Source organism: Episyrphus balteatus, chromosome 1, assembly GCF_945859705.1.
Source record: "Episyrphus balteatus chromosome 1, idEpiBalt1.1, whole genome shotgun sequence".
In the NCBI taxonomy this organism is placed as follows: domain Eukaryota; kingdom Metazoa; phylum Arthropoda; class Insecta; order Diptera; family Syrphidae; genus Episyrphus; species Episyrphus balteatus.
In genome coordinates this window covers 23,311,897-23,334,300 of record NC_079134.1, presented here as the reverse complement: position 1 = coordinate 23,334,300, position 22,404 = coordinate 23,311,897, and the positions used below count along the sequence as shown (strand labels likewise).

Below are 22,404 nucleotides of genomic sequence, written 5' to 3'. Positions count from 1 at the left end.
TTTCAAAATAAAAAGAATGATATAGAGCTGGGCAAATTGTTCCTTTCAAAAGATCGAATCGTTAAAAGATTGATTTCACCAAAGATTCGGTCTTTTCTATCAATCGTTCTTTCTTTCATTTAATGGAAACCATTTCTTTTTCACTCATTTCGTTCTGACAAATGAGAGAAGAAACAAGACATCGCGTATAACCTCAAATATTAACATTTCAATGCAACCATATAAAACAATTTTTCGTTTATATTTTCTATGAGAGTTTTTTTTTTAAATCTAATTATCTCCGCTTTTTTTTTGAAAATATATTTTCGGAAAATTTTAATGGTAAATTTGATTATTAGTAAGGCCCTATGTCTCCGCCAAGTTCAAAACGTCGAAATAGATACATCAAAAATAAAAAGAAGTCAAGGTCAGATATTCGATAGAAATTCCCAATCGAATCCAATTCAAACTCTGAACCTGCTTATAAAAACTTGTATCAGTTGTATGCATGGAATCGAAATGATGATTGAGAATGAATGGAATGAACGAAATCCGAGTTCTGAGAGATTTTTTATATGATTTTTGATTGTGAACGATTTGGATGAATGAAACGTTCTTTTCCACTTCGTGGTTTTTGATTGTAAACGATTTGGATGAACGAAACGTACTTTTCTACTTCGTACTTTCTTATTTTATGAACGAGATTGATATAAGGATTGATTGATTTCGTTTATAGTGATTGCAATCACTCAGAATTTTCGGTGAACGGGTCAAAAAGACCGAATCAATCACGATTGACACACTCTAGAATGATAAACAATATTGATTTTAGAATAATATTTCATATTACAAAATTGTTCATTACTACTTAATTTTAAATACCTACCAAATAATTAAATTATAAAACCTTTTCAGTATGCTTGCTAAAACATAGCTAAAAAAATTCCTCAACCTTAAAATCAAAGCCAAAGTTTTTGAGTTACTTCACTTTAAACACGTAAAAAAATGCAGTTTTTGATTGCAAACAAATCTAAAAGGGCTATCGTCTGCGAAATTATTATATTTTTGACTTGTAAGTATATTGGTTTCGCGACCAAAAAACAATAGTGTGGTTTTAATCCAAAACAACAGCCTAAACGGTGAAAATATTTTCTTCAATTTTTTTATGATTTTTTATAAAGATTTTTTTTTTTTAATATTTTGCTAAGAACAGATCCATACATACCTTCTATAACAACATTTTCGAGATGTTGAATCTGTCTCGAAGACTGCTTTAACGATTTTGATAGTTTTTGGAAAGGGTCATATTTTTTTCGAAAGTCATTATAAACTCTACAAATAGTTTAATTTCAACGTTTTTACTGAATTTTTTTGCATACACTTTTGAAATGTTTTTGTTTTTATTGTTTGTTACTATAAAAAGTAATATTTTTTTATAAAAGTGGCTCCAACAATTTTGAAAGAAATGAAGTTGCGTCTTATATTTGGGGCTTAAATTAATTCTAGAAGTTTTTTCTTATGTTTTTTTCTCAAACATTTAGCTTTAAACAATTAGAAAAATTTGTATTTTTTAATGCAAATTGTGCTACCTTAAGACTTAAGAGCTTAAAACATCCATCTTAAGATAAGTCTACTTGACTCATTACTATTCTGAACGCCTCATATTTTTTTTATATAGAAAAGTTTTATAATAAAACTAAGGAAAATTTTCAATTTTTTTTTTTTTATTATTCTTAAAAAATCTTTATTTTTTGAAGAAATCATGCTTGATTAGAAGTTCTTATTTAAGCGGCGACCGCAAGAATTTGAATTTTTTTTTCGCTATTTAGAACTTACGAAAAACCGATGTTATGAAAGACCGAAGTTACGAAAAACCGACGAAGTTATGAATACCAGAGTTATGCGCGACAGAGTTACGCGCGTCAAAGTTACGAAAACACGAAGTTAAGAAAAACCGATGTTATGAAAGACCGAAGTTATGAAAAACCGAAGTTATGAACAACAAAGCTATGAAACGTGGTTTCCTCCCGTTTAGCCGGGAGGAAGGATTTTCTAAAAAAAAAAAAATGACTTAATTTGGAAAAAAAATATTTAAAATTAACGGTTACACCATAAATAACGTACCTACTGTACGTTTTTGTAAAGCCAAAAACTATATCTTCAAATATGTTTTTAAATAAAGCTGTTTAATTGTTTAGTTTTTGAAAAATTAGATTTCAAAATCAAAATTTTGAAAAAAATGGAAAAAATAAATTTCTAACTTATTTCTTTCAAAATTTTATGTAGTTAGGTACTGATTTAAATTACATAATTTAATGTTCTTATTTGTTTTTAAACTGTATTCAAAAAAGTCTTGTCGTTTTCGATAAATTAAAAAAAAAAAACAAAACTATATTTTTTTTGAAAATTAATTTTTCAAAAACTGTTCCATTAAACAGGTTTATTTAAAAACAAGATACAAGAACAAGTATTTGGCTTTACAAAAAAGTACAGTACGATATTATTGGTGCATCCGTTGATTTTTAATAATTTTTTTTTAGAAAATCCCCCCTCCCGGCTAAACGGAGGGAAATAGACACCCCCGTCCCATACAATTTTGTTCTTGCCTTGACTCAACCTATAAGCTCTATCTTTTTGGTACGTTCCTCCTGTACATCGTTCCCCTCGATGGTTGCCAACTCAAAAACCACGTTTAGTAGCTTGTTCACCTCTGGTTTTTCAGAACTTCGATTTTTCGTAACTTCGGTCTTTCATAACTTTGGTTTTTTGTAACTTTGACGCGCATAACTCTCGTATTTATAACTCCTGTACCATTTCATTATTATAAAGTCAGGTGAAAATTGTATGTAAAAATGAAAATTTGTGCTTCTGGAAGTTGAACTGTGAAGGAAGCTAGCCAAAAGTGGCACAAAAACTATCATACATATTCTAAAGTACCTATAGTTGAATTTTAAAGGATCTTTTTTTATATTTTTATTTATTTAGGTATATTTATTTTCATATTTTTTGAAGATATTTACATAGGTACGTTATTTATATATGAATCTCGTGCAAATTATGTGTAAATCATCTTCCACAAATTTTAAAATTGTATGGTAAACTATATATCATTTGACCTAGTCGAAGCAGATCACAAATCATAAAAAAACATATATATTTTTGTATGTCAAATTATAAAAATATTTAATATTTATGTATGTATGTTTGTGATTTGCGGTTTATGTAAATAATTCATTTTATTTTTGAATAAAAAATGTTTCATTGAATAAAATAAGTTTACGCTCAGTTAAATTTTATCGTAAATTAAATTTTATTTTTAGTCTCGTCAAATAAATTACTGTTACAAAAAAAATAAATATGTTTTCCATATAAATGTGATAACATCACGAACACTTCTCCGCTCACTGACCAAATATAATTATACCCTTTTCTAAAAAAAAAAAGAAAAAAAATCAAATAATAAACTAAAAAATATTGAATTGAAACTTTTCAATGAATTACCGTTAACCTTGACTACAAATAATTAATTCATTAATTATAATTTAAATAAAAAGTGAAAATTATCATTATTTTTATGACAATACAAAACACTAAAAAATTTAATTCTAAAATATCGATTCGTATCTTTTGTTTGATTATGAAAAGTATCTTCTTAGCTTTCACTTTTATTGTTCCAATTTCGTAAAAAAAAAAAACAATCAAAACACAAAAAAAATAAACAAAAAAGAATGCAAATTAATATCAATTTAATCGAGGTTATGCAAAATTAGATACAAAATTTTACGATACAAATTCTTAAATGAGCTATGCTATGCATCTTTAATTTGATGCGTTTTGTATCCGATTAAAATCTGAACTCTTTTGAATAACCTTCACAAAATTGAGGTTGCATGTAGATTTTGATGACATTGCACAAAAATAAAAAACAGATGATGTAGATGACTTGACTATCCTTCTTCTGTCTTCCAAACTGGTTCGAAGATGAATTTCAAAAAAATTGTAGTCAGATTAAAGATTCATATCCGAAAAGCGAATGCAGATTTTGCAGCAACCTCAACGTCCTTCAAATTGCTGAAATAGCAAAACCAGAATTTTTGCATTTAATGCGTCTTCACCGACGACGACCCGAACTGTACTGTAGGTAACCCTATCAGGTTACTCATAAATTATTTTGATTTGCAATCAAAAAATCAAAAGCCCAAACATTGATTTGAATCGACAGCCGTGGTTAACAGTGGTTAACAAGTTGTAGCTTATTGGAGCTCAATTGTTTTCTACTTTTTTTTTTATTAGACACACTACGAGTACTTAACCTCATTTCAAAAAAAAACCACAAACAAACATGAAACCTGCAGTTAAACAACTTAGATTTCATCGCAGACGCGTCAACACCTTTACAAAGCAAGCAAAAATTGATGGCCTCTGACTTTGGCCACAGGCTAAACGCCCAGTTTCTTCTTTTATACAAACACAAAAATATAAATTGCCGACTCTGCCAGTGGCACATTGGATGCAATGGGAAACCATTACCCGACTGCGGTACACACAAATTGCTGTTTTGACATTGTTCCAGTAGTAACGACCCGATAGCGATCTATGTTAATGAAGACAGCATAAGCAGCTATCATCGAGCAGCTTTGACTTGACTAGGTTAGATAGGTATCTCCGAACCGATCCAGAGACCTGGGCATGTTTGGAAAAGTCACAGCCAGCAAAGCACCATCAGGCAGCAGACGCACTTGACGGGGCAATTATACTGCAGTTTAACTTTCTCAGTATCTACATCTTCCAACTTGTCGTCGTCGTAGATTCGAGTCGGTCTTTTCACATACAAAAACAGCATAGCTATTTTTAGATGACTCTCGTTCTTTTTTTTTTTTTTGTTCCCCTTCCCCGTCTCCCACATTTTTAAGGTTTTTTTTGCTTTATTTTTATTCCTTTTTTGGATTTTGCATCCATATTTTTTTGCAAATTTAGTGGAGCGCACGAATATTAAAATCACGTTTGCATGTTTTGCATGGGCTTCATTCGTGTGACTTCAAAACTCAAAGAGACTCAAACTACAAGTTGAGGTATCTTTTTTTTTTGTTCCTAGATACGAATATAAAGTATCTATAATTGGGTGTCAGGCAGACTGATTGTTGGTTGTTGTTGTTGTTTTTTTTTTCTCTTTATTATTTTTGTATAGTTTATTTGCTCTATTTGGTAGCTGTTTCGTGTGACCTTGGCCTTTGCATGTATTTATATATTTTTTTTTCTTGAAAGAAAATTTAATAAGATCATGCACCGAAACAGACAGGCACAGGAAAGTGATGAACAATCAACAGAGCGGTAGGTATAATGTCTTAATTTATATATAGTTTCCTTTTAATTTGTTATTTTATTAAGAGATGATGTCGTGTTTGACAAATCAATTATTCACAGGCAATAAAAGAAAGTGTAAAAAGGGAGAGAGAGAGTTCGTTGAAAGTAATTCCCAATTTCAATATTGATTGAATTTACTTTTAAAAAGTTACGATGTTGCCCATCGTAACTTTTTATATTTTTATATTTAATTACTCCATTCGAATTTTGTCGAAAAAAATTGAATTTCTTGAGAAAATCGAAATTCAAGCTAGCAGAAAATGAATTTGTAATGAAAATGAAAATAATTTTTTTTTAATGAAAAATCTCGGAAAATTCTTCGGAAAATGGAGCACTTAATTCAAATTAGTTGAACATTCAATTATTTAAGTCGAATTTTCTCGAAAAAATTTTTGGAAAAAATCCAAATTCAAAATTCTTCGGAAATGGGGTACTTAGCTTAAATTTGTTAAGCACTTGATTATTTAAGACAGTTTGAAAAAAAAAATTTTTTTTCGAAAATCACAGAAAAAAAAATTTTTTTGGAAATTTTTTTTTGGATTCGTAGAGCACTTTATTAGAACCTAAATATTTCACCAAACCCTATTTTTCTACTAGCAGTTGAGGCCATTTTCTGGTAATTGCTCTGCTAACTTTAAATGAAAACATTAATTTTCTCCAATAGTACAGGTAAAATAGTAGGTACATAAAATCAAGAAATAAAAAAAAAAATTGTTCCACTCATGAAACTTGGCAAAAAGTTTGCTTTTGGGATAAGAACCAAGTACAGAAAAGTCTATAAAAAAATTTTGGTGAAAGGGTGTTTTTTTCGAAGAGACAGTAAAATCTGCAATTGGTCCCAAAAAGCCAATGATTCGCGTAAAACGTGTAAGAACTTATTTATAAATGTTTAATTTGTCATCAAAACCATAAATAAAATGAATCATTGGCTTTTTGGGACCAATTGCAGATTTTACTGTCTCTTCGAAAAAAACACCCTTTCACCAAAAATTTTTTTTATAAAAACTCTTAATTCTTGCTTTCTATCACAAAATCAATGTTTTTACCAAATTTCATTAGGGTGACCCATCATTTTTGTTTTCACTCAAAAAAAACACCCTAATAACCATGATATTTTTATAGACACTTAAGATTCTTGTTTCTTATCTTAAAAGTAACATAATTGGTAAATTTCAATAGGGTACCACTAATATTACTCTAGTATTTCACACTTTTTCAAATAAACCCATATTTTCTTTACTTCTAAAAAAAACACCCTTTCACATAAAAAAAATTTATAGACTTACATACATTATTCGTAGTTCCCATGGGAAAGAGAACATATTTAATGAATTTCGTAAGGGTACCATTTATACCATTGATTTTATCGGACTTATCGCGAAAAACACCCTTTAACCTAAAATATTTGTATAGACTATTTGAGTTCTTGCTTTCTGTTATAAATGAAACATTTTTACCAATTTTCATTGGTGTAACAATTTTTTCCCAGTTTTTGTGGTACTAATTCCGAATTTCATCATTTCTTGAAAAAAAAACACCCTTTCACTCAAAATAATTTTTTACTTTTTATAGATTCTTAATTCTTATACCAACCAAAACTATTTCACCAAGTTTTAAAAATTAATAATATATAAGTTAGCTGTTATGATACCTTTCTCACACACAATTTAACCTATCAAAAAAACACCCTTTCACCCAAAATATTTATGAATCCTTTGTCCCTGTTTTATCTTAAACCTTCATCCCAAATTTTGTCAGTGTAACATGTTTTTCACATGGGTTTCGGTTATATTTTACCTGTTGAAGTCAAAAAACAAGCACCCTGGTTTTTAATAGGAAATACCTTTTCTTAGAGCAATCGTATTGACTTTATTTTTATGTCATTAGATTCAGCATCAAAAATACCTTGAAAACATGTGTCATATGATGATATTCAACAAACAATTTTTTTCAGTATATTTTTGACCTTCACCCCCTCCCTCTTGTCCGCGAAAAAACACCCTTCCACCCAACTTTTTTTTATAGACGTTTTTTTGTACTTGGTTCTTATCCCAAAAGCAAACTTTTTGCCAACTTTCATGAGTGGAACAATTTTTTTTTTTTATAAATGCCTATTTTACCCATTTTACCTGTACTACAAAAGTAGTGGAGCACTTAATTTAATTCTGGGGCAATTAATTAGCACTAAAAGATCCAATAACAAAACATATGTTCTGCTGACCTTGCTCTGCTAACTTGAGAGACATCTGTTTGTCTGTCTGTAGGAACCTCGGCTGTACTAAACTACTGGAGCTATTTTCTTCAAAATTGGTAGTTAACAGTTTTGGGTGATTCCCTAGAGGACAAATTGAAATTTTTTTTTAGGACCAAAACTAACGGTAGTACCGTACCGGTCATATAACGGAAAAAGAAAAGTTAATTTTTTCAAAAACGGCTCTAACAATTTTGATTAAAATTTTTGTGTGTAGTGAAACGCATAAAAGCTTTCTTTGGAAATAAAAAAAATATTTTTTGTACCGTTGTTAACGGCACCTCCCATAGAACGGTTTTTTTGATTTATGAATTTCTCGTAAACGAAACATTTAAACAATCATTATTTAAAAAACTTAAAATTTTTTCAAAAAACACCTTTTTGGATTTTTAAAAAATATTTCAAAATTTTTTTTGAAAAATCAACTTTTTGGAAACGGGTTAGTGAACAATTTTAAAAATCCGTTTTTATGTGTAAATTAATTATTTGTTCAAAATGGCATACCAATTTTTTTTTAATTTAAATGTTAGAAAATTGATATAGGTACATATATAAAAGATAATTTTTTTTTAAAAAGGCTCTAGGTAACGATTTTGGAAATTTTTTTTCTAAAAATTCCTTTTTATACAAGAAATAAAATGACATACTTAGTTTTTTGTAAAAGATCATTTAAAGTGGTATTTAACTAGATTTTATTTTTTTCTGCACCACTTATGAAATTCCGTGCAATTATAAAAATTTAAATTTTTTCCTTATATTGTTCAATGAAAAGCTTTAACATTAGAGTAACTTTTACCATAAGAGCAAGTACGCGCGACCCCAGTGGTGCAATTTATTTTTTTTTTTTTTTTTTTTGTAAGTTATGATGAAAATGGAACATGACATGTTAATGACTAGGGAAACCAAAAACATGCTAGAACATATTTTTTTCAATAAAAATTTTGACGTTAGACTAGGATAAAAAAAAGTTTCGCGGAAACTTTTGTCTTTTGGGCGCCATCTGTGGGGGCATATTTATGCAAATTTCTTTGAAAAGGCAAATTTTTTTTTCAAAAACTCATGAAGTTCGTTATTTTTGAAAATAGATCAAAGCATTGCACTTTTTTTTTCAAATATTTTAAAGGGTATTGGGTGTTGATGCAAATTTAAAATGTTAAAGATTTACTTGGAACGCAAGGAATACAAAATTAAATTTATTTTTCGGGATCAAGTTATGTACATATATAGGTTACTAGAAACCATTCGAGCCAATCAGTAAAAAATAAAATACACGAGCTTTTTAAAGCTTTTTAAAAATTCATAAAATATTTTTTTATTAAATTTAAAAATAAAAAAACTTAAAAAATAATACAAAAATTGATTTAAGGTTACAAAAACATCGCAAAAGATGGTTTTGACCTCAACACGACGTATGGCATTTAATTTCTTGTACATATAAAAAACAATTTTTAAATTTTTTTTAATATGCACCTAGTTTTTTTTATATAAAAATGTTTAAACAAATTAAAAAAAAAAATTGGTATGCCATTAAAAATCAAATATTAATTGGCAAATAAAAATAAAGTTTCAATGAAATTAATTCATCCGTTTTCAAAAAATTGATTTTTTAAAATTAAATTTGGTAGGTACTTTTTTTTAACACACAAAAACATTTTTTTTTTTTATTTTTACATTGAGGCTACACCAACTATTTCGTTGAAATAGGTTGAGTAGTTTATGAGAAAGAAAGAAATCAAGAAATCGGTCATATAGCCTAAAAAATACTTCTTTTGTTTTAAAAGTACGATCTTACTTGTGGCATTACATATATTTTTTTTTAATCAAAATTGATAGAGCAATTTCTGAGAAAAACACTCTATTCTATTTCGGTCATATGGCAAGTACCGATAATTTGGTCCAAAAAAAAACAAATTTTTCATTGTTCATAGATTTGACCATACGAGATTTGAGACCACTTGTCGGAGCTCTTGCGCCAGAAAAGGTTTTTGTAGGGTTTGTGATTAGTTCGACATTGCTTCGTCTGCTATTTTGATCATTCGCAAATTGATCGTGACAACTTATAGTCGTGCAACTGATAGGAAGAGAAGCTTAATTCACCTTCTTTCAGTATTTATCGTGAAACACTGGAAGATGGATCGTGAAGAATGACCCTTATTCTCAAGTAAAGTACACTAGGTACTACAAAAGAGTAGTAGAAAACTTTACCCAAAGACAGGGAAGCCTCTTCGTCTAAGTGCTAAAGATTTCTTAGGGATGCTTATAGGGCCACAAACTTTTTAATGGGCTTAAGAATACCATTTTCCTTAATCTTATTAATGAACATAGGATCAATATGGAAGTAAGGTTTTTTTTTATCATTGGCAACACAACATTGAGCAACAACAAAAATTGTTAATGGCATCAAAAATAGTTTAAAAGAACTTTTGTTTTTTGCAAGGTGTAATAAAATACAAAAATGTAATTTCCAAAGAAACACGGAAACAACTTGCCAAAACAGTATTTTTCAAGTTTAAAAAAAAATACAAATATTTCTATGCACCATTTACGTGTATTTATGTACTATTTCTATTTTCATCTAAAAACTATCTAAAAATGATTGAATACAAAAAATAAAACTACACACTTTCTCTTCTAATTCTTCCAACAACAACAATAACAACAAAACAACCAACAAAAAAAATCAAATAAATTGCATTGCTAACATTCCTATCGCCTCCCCTTTGGCTCTGCTCTCTGCCTCAGTCTGTGAGAAAAAAAAAAAAAAAAAAAAAAAAAACAATTCAATGAATTTACTTTAAAAATGCCGCAACGGAATGTTGCTGCCAAATAGTTTGGCAATCGAATATATCCAAATATTGATTATATTTACTGATTGTTTGTGTATTTGCTTTAGCTTTAAGTGTGTCTACCGACCAATAGTCCCACCCACCGCCTCCTGACCAACCCATTCGAGACCGTTTAGTCGTCCACTTAAAATGTATGCAATTTTCCGAGCTATGCGCACATCTGCATTCCATTCAAATTCCATTTTCATTTTTCTTCTTCACATATCGTTGACACAGATTACGTAAAAGATTTTTTTTTTTTTGTTACAGAAAATACACAAACAAACAGACAGACCAGAGGCACACATCATATCCATCATGATTCATCTAATTCTAGTTATTTCATCTCGTTCCCAATTTTTCTCTGCCTGGGAGACTAGGAGTGCAAAAATAGTTCCCAAAGTAAAACAAAAAAGGAGAAAAAGATACTAACTACAAACAACGTGCGCCCGCATCTGGGGGATGAGGATGATGACGCACAGTGCGGCCATTTGAAGGAAGTTTGGGCAAAAACCATTTTCTTCGATTTATAGTGTAACGTTTTATTATTTACTTGAACAAAATTAGATTTACATAGAATTTCTTAAGATAAAATACAAATTTTGATTTAATAGACATTTTAATAATCATTTTTATAAAAAAAAAAAACCGACTTCCATGGATCAAAACTAAACTAGGTTTTATGGTTTTTCTCATCGTTTATATAGCTATAACTGAACGAAATTGAAATTGAAACACTGCAGGCACTAGCTTTCCAATACAATAAGAATTATCAAAATGGGTTCACTCTGTCCAAAGTGTGACGTAACAAACATATACAAAAAAAAATATTATGTATTTTTTTTTTTTTCCTTTTTGGAAGTCGTTAAAAATACAGAAATTCTTCTCTGATGTGGACTAACCTAAGTTCTTTTTTGTCTTTTGTTTGGCTTATACAGTTGCAGTAGATTGATTTGTTTTTATTTAGTTGCTACATGAAAACGCTATAACTTTGGTCCAAAGGATGCCGCAATAAAATCATGTTCCTTGATTTATTGAATATTTATAAAGTTTGTGCAGACTCAAGTTTTTGCAATATAGAATGACATAAATCTGCATACATACAGAAAACCTTGTGTGGTTATTATAGTCTAGTCTTTTACTCTGTAGTAATTTGGTCGGGGGAACCCCATAAAATGTTCTGCCTTTGCAGATTTTTAGATAGCCAAAATTTCAGCTTGATTGGATAAGTCTAAATGGTGCCGACACTCGCTCAAAGTATCAAAAATCTCTGTTTTTCCACTGTTTTTCGCAGAAAACTAGCTCTAGCTTCCAAACAGAGGGGGTTATTTTCACTTTTTATATATTAAATTAAAGGTAGTGTTGTTACACATAACTCAGATGCTAAACATGTTTAGTTTTACTAATAAAAAAAAATATTGTCATCAATTTAAATTTTCAGTACTTACCTCAAAAAGAGCTGAAGTGCAAACTCGATTTAAAATGAAACTTTTTTTTAACTGTTTTAACTGTTTTAACAAAAAAACAAAACATTTAACAGATTTCTAAAAAAACAAATACTTAATATCGTCTTATGCCTACTTTTCACGAGTCAATTTTTGCCGCACAATATGTCGTTCGACTAGGAATTACGTTGACGAATTCATTGACACGAGTCGAAAAGCTTCGCCGTATGGCAAAAATCGACTCGTGAAAAGTCATACATTTCTTATACATAATTAATGAAGTAATTACTAAAAAAAAATGTATCAAGAGATTTACTTAATGTAGTTTTGGAAGCATCAGGATACAATTTTCGACACTCACTGACTACTTGAAGTACATATTGTTTTTGTTCCTCATCTTTAATTAAAAGGTTCTTAAAATTGGTTATTAATTTGACTCCTCTTTCTGCCATTTCATTTACGACTTTAAGTGATTGCACTTTTTTAAAGCCTTCTTTAAAATGCGGGTTTCCGGGCAAAAGATTTGGAGGTGCTTTGAGAAAACTTATGTCTATTTTCAATCGGCTGAAAAAGATCAATGTTTCCTTGTTCACAATATTTTTCATCCTTTAAATTTAATTTTACAATTCGCAAATTAAAAAATAGTGTTATTTGAGGAGACGGATAGCCTACAAGAAAATTGTTTTCTCGGGTGTTTGCTGCCAATGTCATATCAACGAGCACAAAATATATGTGGAAAACACTTAAAATTTTTAAAACTTCTTTTAATATTAAAACAAAAACGCAACAGAATTAATACTCACATTTTATTTTAAGTTCATTTATTTTATATACAAAGTAAAATTAGCAAAAAGCGCGAGTTTATTTTAATAAAATTATTAAGCTACCAACGAAACGACTCGTGAAGCTTAAACTTCATAAAAAAAACAACAAATATGTATTTTACAACTGCATTTTATTTTTTTTTTTTTTTTTTTCTATAAAAAACATAGCAGGTTCACCCCCAATGGGTGCCCTTTTTGTTTTTTTTTTTTCAGTCAATTTTACTCTGTGCCTCTATTGTTGATAAAATTATTATATATTATTATATATTATACGAGAAGCATTTCGATTAGATACCTTTCTATAACATAGAAAGTTTCATTTGAAATCGAGTTTGCATTTCAGCTCTTTTTGAGGTAAGTACTGAAAATTTAAATTGATGACAATATTTTTTTTTATTAGTAAAACTAAACAAGTTTACGTTTAGCATCTGAGTTATGTGTAACAACACTACCTTTAATTTAATATATAAAAAGTGAAAATAACCCCCTCTGTTTGGAAGCTAGAGCTAATTTTCTGCGAAAAACAGTGAAAAAACAGAAATTTTTGATACTTTGAGCGAGTGTCGGCACCATTTAGACTTATCCAATCGAGCTGAAATTTTGGCTATCTAAAAATCAGCAAAGGCTGAACATTTTATGAGGTTCCCCCGAAAAAAATTCGACAAAAAATTTTGTCTATGGGAGTTGCGGTCACTCTAATGTACATACTAGGGCGTTCGTTATTTTTGAATCAAGTTCTTAAGCAGAAAAACTGTTTCTAAATAATAAAAAAAAATCCTCTAATTTTTTCAGATTTTTATTTTGACACTAGAAGGCGCCCCACGAGGGTTAAAGTTTTTTATCATTTGAAATAGGTATGTGTTGACTTATAAGGCCATTTTTTTAGATATAGCCTTCAATTTTCTACATTAAACAACGTTTTCAAAAAGGTATAAACCATTTTTCCCAGGGGTTTAGTCAGGACATGCATGTTTTTTTTTTTTTGGGTTGTATTTTGTTTTTCATGCTATTTTATATGCTTGACTGATCTAGTGTCAAAATAAAAATCTGAAAAAATTAGAGGATTTTTTTTTTATTATTAGGAACAGTTTTTCCACTTAGGAGCTTGATTCTCGAAAAAAATAAAAAAATAAAAAATAAATAACGAACATAAAGTACATAATATGTACATTAGGGTGGGTCAAAAAAAATCGAAATTCTTTTTTTTTGATTTGGTACTCCGAAAAATCGATTGCTAGACAACTCTAGAATATACACACCAAATATGTGCTCTTAATATTAATGGGAAGGTCCTCCGCTTCGCAATTTTCCATTTTTACATCAAGCTTCTACCGTAAAACCGGTTGACTTTGGCACGTTTTCAAACTCAAATGTAAATATCTTCTGAAATAATTTTTTTTTTTAAATGAAGATTTCAACCAATTTACCTACTTCGCTCATTCTATAGGTATGATTAATCTTGAAGAAATCTGTCCGACAGTTCTATACATAAATGCCAAAATATGGGTGGCCAAAGTCACCCTCCATTCCGGGTGACTGTGGCCGGTAGGACGTTTGCTATATTTCTAGTTCAACTACAAGCAGCACGTCATTCTAACCCAGCCCAAATGAAAGAGCAGATTTTTTAAAACATGTGGGTATTTTTTTCATTTTCGTACACAGAATTGTCGGTTTTTATTTGATTAAAAAAAAAAAACAAAAAATTAAAATTAGCATAAATTTTGATATCCTTCAAAGGATATCGAAAAAAATAGTCTCTCTATGCGGTCAACCATTGGAACAGGAAGTTTCTTCTCCAGATCACTTTTGGTGACTTGTGCAACGTCTTTTTTGTCTGAAGCTGTACCCAGCACCTCTTCGCAGGAATGACACTGTAACCTCATCGTTATCAACATTTAAGATGCAGCCGACGTAAAATGTTATTTTTTTCTTCACTGTCTTGGCTTCCGGCTGTGACTTATTTTTGAGGGGCCGGGCTGATCCGTGGACATTTCTTCAGTGGCATCATCGGGTGCATCTACATTGGGAGAATGTGTTAAAACGCTCAACGGGAAGTCCGCCATAGTGACACTAGCACCTGGTTCAGTGTTAACTTTTCGAGGTCAAAGTTAAACAAAAACGTTATGCCCAAAAAACGCAAAAATCACCAAAAAATTAATTTAAAAATTTTTGAACTTTCGTCACCATTGTAATGATGGACCCATTCTCAAAAAATAAATGGCAATCACTTCGATTAATTAATTAAACTTTCGTCACCACTGTATAATGGACCCATTTTCAAAAAATAAATGGCAATCACTTCGATTAATCAAAATCTAGGGGCGATATTTTTTAGTTTTTTTTTTTTTATATGTCTTAACAAAAAAGTTTTGACCAAAAAACGCGAAAAAAACACCAAAAATTTATTAAACAAATTTTGGACTTTCGTCACCACTGTAATAATGGACTGATTTTCATAAAACAAAAATGGCAATCGCTTTGTTTTATAAAAATCTACATTTTGATTAATCGAAGCGATTGCCATTTGTTTTATGAAAATCAGTCCATTATTACAGTGGTGACGAAAGTTCAAAATTTAAAAAAAATAATTTTTTTGATGTTTTTTGCATTTTATGGCCATAAATTTTTTGTTAAGACAAATAAAAAATAAAACTAAAAAATATCGCCTCTAGACGAGTTTTGCGACTTTGGTGGCTGTCCAAATCTCAGCAGACAAATTGTCTGCAAAGTTCAGGATAATACAAATCCATCCATCCATTCATTTGGAGTATGTGCCACTGTGCGCCGCACTGTGTTACAAGAAGAATCAAAAATAAACATAAAAAAGCAAAATAGATGTGCAAAAAAAAAAAGAAACACAAAAACACAGATGAGGCTACTTGTTCAAGCTGTGAGGAGGATGACTATGACTATCTATGGCACAAGAACACATGCAGTGAATATAACCACTTCTGGACATGGGACAACAATGAAAATGTGCATCAGCATCAGCACCATGTACAAAAACTCACTCTACACTTGCTGCACCAACAACAACAACAACAACAAGAATGTTTAACTAAAAAAGGGCGTGTATCCTTTTTCTACACAGAACAACACCAACATGACATTCCATGCAATTCCACCGACTTAACGACACCAAACCAAACAAAATCATCATCAGAACAGAGAATGAGTGACTTCAGAAAAAACCTCCTAACTTGGTGTCATGGGAAAAAAAGTAAAGAGAGAGATTATGCAAGGCAATTTGAAGGAAGGCAGTCGGGATTATTGACCGCGCGTCGGTCGTATTGAATTCCTAATCAATGAGACGACACACACGCAACTCAAGCTTCATTGTGTCAACAGAAAAAAAAAAGAAAGGAAACTAAACAAAAAAGGGAAGAAAAAAGCGTGCAGAAAAGCAAAAGAAGGAAGCTTATTAAATAGATTCTTGGCAGATTGGGGCACTTACCAAAACAGCACTTTCGCGAACAACTTGCGAAACTGTCTCCCGAAGTTGGGCAGCCATTCCAGGCTTATTGAGCCCACGGGTGAATTTCCTTTCAGTCATTTTCAGATGAGAGTGGGTTAATCCTTTTGTTTTTTTTTTTTTTTTGTTTAATTCAAATCTTGGAATTTGGTTCTTTAACTTCCAATTGAGAGAATTTATATAATAAAATTTAACTTCTTTTGTGGAAAACAGGAAATCAGTTGAATTTTTTTTCTTCACATTTTACCGGGTTTATTTTGTTGGTTTCCACTTTGCCTTTTGAGTCAATTTCAAAAGAACAGATTTTTTACGACACACCGCGTAAACCGGTGGTTTTTTTTTTCTTTTTAAATTTACCTTAATTCCAAATTGATTTTTCCTCCTTTTTTCTTTCAGAGGAAAAGAATTTATAATAGATTGATCACTTCAAAAACTTGATGGATTTTAATTGTAAACAATTTTTGTTTGCAAAAAAAATATCTACACTCTACAGAGGCAGAGACAGGCAGGGATCAGAAGAAGAGACACATAATAATTTGTTGAATGATAGAATATACAGATACAGAGGGTGGGCGGTGGTAGGTTATGGTTTAAGTAGGTATGGATTTTTGTTGTGTGATGATATACAAATATAATGTTGCACAGAAAAGAAAAACAAAAAACACTTTAAATTATTTTTTTGAGAAATTCAAGTGAACTCTGCGAGACAACGCGTCGAATACGACTGTCAGAATTTTTGTTTGAAAAAATTCAAAGTTGTTCAATAAAAAAAAAAATTGATGCGGCGACGGATCGACGGATGGCGTCGCATGGAAGAAGACAGGTAGGGAAGTGATGCCAAGTTTAAACAAAAATAATATTAAGTAGAGAACAGAAGGTTAAGGCATGGACGCATTTTATAATGGACTGTATGTTTTTCTTCACTTTCATACAAAAGTCCCGAGAAAAATAATTCAACTGATTTTTAACGACAATAATTAAAGCCTGATACGCAGCTCGCTCTAAATTTTAGCTCCCATACAAATTATGGAAAAATTTTATCCGAGCTAAAATGAGTCCCATACAAATTATCGATAACTTGCATGGGATTTTTATCTCGGCTAAAATTTAGCGCGAACAGCGTACGAGGCTTAACAATAAACAAAATTTTAATTGAACAGCAGCAACAACATCTTATTAGATGCTACCACCAAGTGTTTATGGCTAGAGTGTGTAGTGTACTGATGGCTTCTGAACTAGCTTGGTCTAGGTTCGATAACTCAAGTGTGACGGAAAAAGTTTTTCAAATAAAATGAAAAATTACTAGAATAAGCACCACATAAAAATATAGTAAGGGAATTTGATGATCGGATTGGTATCCGTGAAATAGTGCTGTAATTCGTATAAACACTTGGTGGTATGTCAGCTATTACATGAAGCCTCAAGAGGCGCGCCTCTTTTCAAAACTAATGAGTGCAAAAGAGAAAGAAGATAAAACAAAAAATTATCCGACCGGAGAGTCGTGGGCCAAAATTCTGAGACTCTTTTTTGACGTTTCTTTTTCCACTCTTTCTTTTTTCAACATTCCCTTTCATTTCTTTTTTCTTCTTAGTGGAATACAACAACAACAATACTTAAACAAAAGAGAAATGTCAAATTTGAGTCTTTGACTCAAGAGGCATCGTGTAATAGTACGCGACTCACAGAATGATTATCAAAAGAAAATTCGAAAAAAGAGTCAAGCCTCTTGAGGCTTCATGTAATAGCTGACTATCCAACTAGCACAACAGATTGACAGTACATTGAAATCTCACAGGTTCTACTTTTTATACAGCTTGTACAGCTTGTACAGCTAGTATTGGAGCGTATAGGAAAACTTAACGAACTTGGCAAAATAAACAAAGTCACTCTCCACTGAGTACCTGGGCACGTTGGTGTCCAGGGTAACGAGGAGACGGACTCCTTAGCAAAAACGGGAGCAAATTCCCCTCTAATGGGACCCGAACCGTATTGCGGAATAGAGAAAATGTCATTAAAAATAAAATAAAACTAGACGAGGAGTCCAGGAGAGCAAAAAACTGGGCAGAACTACCAAAGCTGAGACAATCGAAAATGCTCCTCGGGAACTACAACCGAGAGCGTTTCAAATCATGTATCAGTCTAAGTAGGAACAATCTCAGGTTAATCACTGGGCTCCTCACTGGCCACTGTAAGTTAAGAAGGCACCTACATATTTTGGGTTTAGTAAATAGTGCAATATGTAGATTCTGTAGCGAAGAAGAAGAAACACCAGACCACATCCTGGGTAGTTGCAATGCACTAATACACCAAAGATTTAAACACATGGGTCGCTACCAAGTCGAAGAGGATAAATTGCACTCTTTGAAAATACCCCAAATAATCAATTTCATGAAAGGAATTAGGTTAGAGGAGGAGCTATAAAATGAGGTACTAACTCATTTAGCTTAATAGGGGGGTACAATAGATCTTACAGTTCGCAGTACATCCTATACCCCATATATCAATCAATCAATCAAATACAGCTTGTATTGAGCTTATAGAAGTTTGGACTTGTTTAATAGCTTCTAATAAGTTGTTTAAATACTGTTAAAGAAACTTAAACGAAGAAAGCTCGTTTTTTGGATAAAGGTATAACTACAACGGCCACTTTTTGCAAAAAGTCAAAAAGTGAAAATTTTCAAACTCATTTTGTGACAGTTTTTCCGAATACAAAATTAAAAATCTTTGCCGCCGGGTACAAAGGGGTTAAGTCACAAAATTGCACTTTCCGGGTTTCGATGAAATAAGATTAACCTCTTTTTTCTCTTTCATTTGGTATCAAAAACATAAATTTAGAACAACTCTTTTCTATAAAAATAAGAGGATCAATGCTCAAAAGTTCATTGATTAGCTCAATTTTACATTTTCAGGCAAACTATCAATTATCCCAAGTAACAATTTAGCTTTCATAAGGGTCAATGCAAGCTATTTTTTGACTTGTTTAAGAAGAAGGACAAGTCTTATGCAAATCATTTTGGCGCACATTACCGAATTTCCCCAAGACCTTCCTCCACAGGCAATCCACAAGCTAATAGCTTGTGACGAACAGCGTAAAACGACCTTATGCAGGCCTTTTTACAAAACAATGAAACATTTTAGGGAAACTATAGCTTCGCTAAGGAAACTATCATTTGCATTGGATGTTATAATAAGGCCTTATGGAGGTTGTTATAAGATGTTGAATTTATGAATAAAAAAAAAGATTTTATTGATTTTTTTTTTTCTTTTAATTTTTTTCTATTTTGTTTTGTCTTCTTTTTTGGCCATGTCAATGCTTTTCCTGTCGTTCTGAAATGGGAAGAATTTTATTTTAATTGAAAAAGAACATATTTTTTTTTATTTCAAAAATGGCCCCGCCAGGAATCGATCCCACGTACCTCTGCATACCAAGCCATCACCTTACCAGTAGACCATACTCGAATATTAAAGATGAGTGGCAAAAAGGGAGCTATTTGAAACCTCACATAAAAATGCAATGTTTTTTTCTAAAGTGTTACAAACATTGCATATCTGCAGGATAAAAGCTTTGCATACTTATTGGTGAAAAACAGTGCATACTTGAGAGATGAAAACATTGCATACTTACAAGAACCTCTTGGAACAGGTCTTATGAAAGCCTTCCCAACTAACAATTTTGCTTCTATAAAGCTTTATAGATGCTACCGTTGCTTCTATAAAGCTTTATAGAAGCAAAATTGTTTGTAGGGTTCTGTCACTTGAAAATAGAAGGCTTCTTTAAAACGGTCAAACAGGTCTTATGAAGGTCTTTTTTAACTTATATTTACAAGGCTTCTTCTAAACACTTCCAGATGACCTTAAGGAAAATGGATGATCTGCGTAAGTAATAGCCTTTTCACACCAAACCCAAAAACGCGGTTTATGGCAAAAAGTTTTCAAAAACCTGAAAAGCGTTCACACTACAAGTTTACAGGTTTTTGTTTGACGTTTAAAATATTTTGACATCCAAATGTCAAGTTTTCGATGGGATTTAATTTTTATTGCTTAAATCAGCTTGAGCTCACAAAATTAATCAAATAAAAGGAACTCTGACAATTTAAATAAATAATTTTAATTCATTAACATAAAACAGAGGAATATATAAAAGTTTTGCAAAGTTTCTTCCTCTTTGAGACACCAAATACAAGGAAAAAAAAACGACTTCGAAGTAGCATCCAGATACCTTAATTAGTAAAGTTGAGAAGAGATTTTTGATGAAGAAGATCGTTTGGACATCTTTTTTTTTGTTTTTTTTTTCTGCTCTGCCATTTTCTACAATTAATGAAAAGAAATTTGATTAATTATACAGAATATTTTGTTAATGAATACAAAAATATTTCTTACCAGTTGCAAAAATCAACAAACTGCATTTGTAAAACAGCTGATTCTGTCAGTTCTTTTTTTTTTGTCTGCTCTCATTTTTTTTTTTGTCTGCTGAATTTGTGCTGAATTCTTCAAAAGGTTTGTTTGGTTATTTCGTTTGGAGTTGAATGTTTTCATTTTCAGGTTTTTGGCGAGTTTAATCAAAAACTTGTGTTTTACGAAAACTTGTGGTTTATGGAAAATGTATGGAAAAACTTGTGTTTTTGATATAGGTTTTTGGGTTTTTTCGCAAAAACCGCGTTTTTGGCTTGGTGTGAAAAGGCTATAAGCCTTAAACTAAACTTATACAAACTATAGCTTGCCGAATCGAAGAAAATGGACCTTATGCAAGTAAAATTGTTACTTGGGATGACTTAAACCCTTTGTACCCGGCGGCAAAGAAATAATGATGCAGAAAGCTTATTTTTTGGTTTAAAAAAAAATTTTTTTAGTTTTTTCCAAAAACAAATAGCCCTATAGAAATAAAAAAATTTTACTTTTGTAAATTTTTCACTTTTTAGGTCATTGTAGTTATGGCTTAAGCCTGTTAAATGAATTTATAGAAGCTTAACAGAAAGTTTTGTATTTGAATTTTGGTTTTGATATTAAATAATCTAGCTCGGACACTTTTTGGTTTTGACATTGAATAATTTAGCACGGACATTTGTTTGCTATTTGAACTGATTAAGTTTTTGATTTCATTAATGAATATACTAGGATGGCCGCCCAACTAACAATTTCGATGTTATAACGATGGTGAGAAGTTTCTCTCCATGACTAATTTTACACCTAAAAGGCTCATATAAACTTTGCTATACAAGCTCTTCAGAAGCTATCTGTCAAATCTCAAAGCTTAAGATCCTTATAGAGGGTCAAACTTGTATAACGTTCTCCTTTTTCCATGCCCAACAACCTTCCCAATAAACAATATCCCTTCTATAAAGCTTTACAGGAGCTACATTACCACCTGTAATACTATGTTTCCACCTACGCTAAATTTGAGATTTAGCTAAGTATAGATTTAGAATAAATCTCGAGATTTATTTTAAATCTACTTCGCTAAATCTCAGATTTGGGTTCAGCTACCCTAATACTACTTTTCCACCTATCCTAAATCCAAGATTTAGCTAAGTAGATTTAGCACAAATCTCGAGTTTTATTCTAAATCTCGGATTGAAAGTAGGTGAAAATCTTAGATTTAGGCTAGCTGAACTCAAATCTGAGATTTAGCGAAGTAGATTTAAAATAAATCTCGAGATTTATTCTAAATCTACTTAGCTAAATCTCGGATTTAGGGTAGGTGGAAACGTAGTAAATACTATGCTTCCACCTACGCTAAATACGAGATTTAGCTAAGTAGATTTAGAATAAAGGCTTAACTACATACACCACTTTTTGAAAAACTACAAAAGTGAAAATATTTTTTTTCTGGCTAGCCCAATTCTTTTGTGAAAAAGAAATTGTGAAATTGTTTTTTAGACAAAAAAAAAATCTTTCTGCATAATTTGTTTTGATTTTCTAGCCCGGAAAACTATACAAAAATGCGTTTGAAAATTTTCACTTTTGAACTTTTTCACTTTTTGAGCCAATGTAGTTAAGGCTTAAATCTCGAGATTTATTTTAAATCTACTTCGCTAAATCTCAGATTTGGGTTCAGCTACCCTAAATCTAAGATTTTCACCTACATTCAATCCGAGATTTAGAATAAAACTCGAGCTTTATGCTAAATCTACTTAGCTAAATCTCGGATTAAGGGAAGGTGGAAACGTAGTATAAAGCTGGTAATGTAATCATTCTGTGGCCAAAATCGACTCGTGAAAAGTTGGTTGTAGGTTGCCTACTTTAG

The 22,404-nt window shown here is 31.0% G+C and overlaps 1 protein-coding gene across 6 annotated transcripts in view; it reads right to left on the bottom strand.

Moving 5' to 3' along the window:
- LOC129909772 (dedicator of cytokinesis protein 9) overlaps window positions 1–16,874 on the bottom strand; it is an 87,885-nt gene extending 71,011 nt beyond the window's left edge. For 5 of the 6 annotated variants that reach the window (XM_055986855.1, XM_055986848.1, XM_055986871.1 and 2 more), the window contains exon 1: window positions 16,143–16,874. In XM_055986855.1, coding sequence (XP_055842830.1) covers window positions 16,143–16,241 — 99 coding nt within the window. In that variant the 5' untranslated portion in view covers window positions 16,242–16,874. The remainder of the gene's footprint in view (window positions 1–16,142) is intronic. The other variant, XM_055986844.1, reaches the window with a different exon arrangement.
- Between the last annotated feature and the right edge of the window lie 5,530 nt (window positions 16,875–22,404).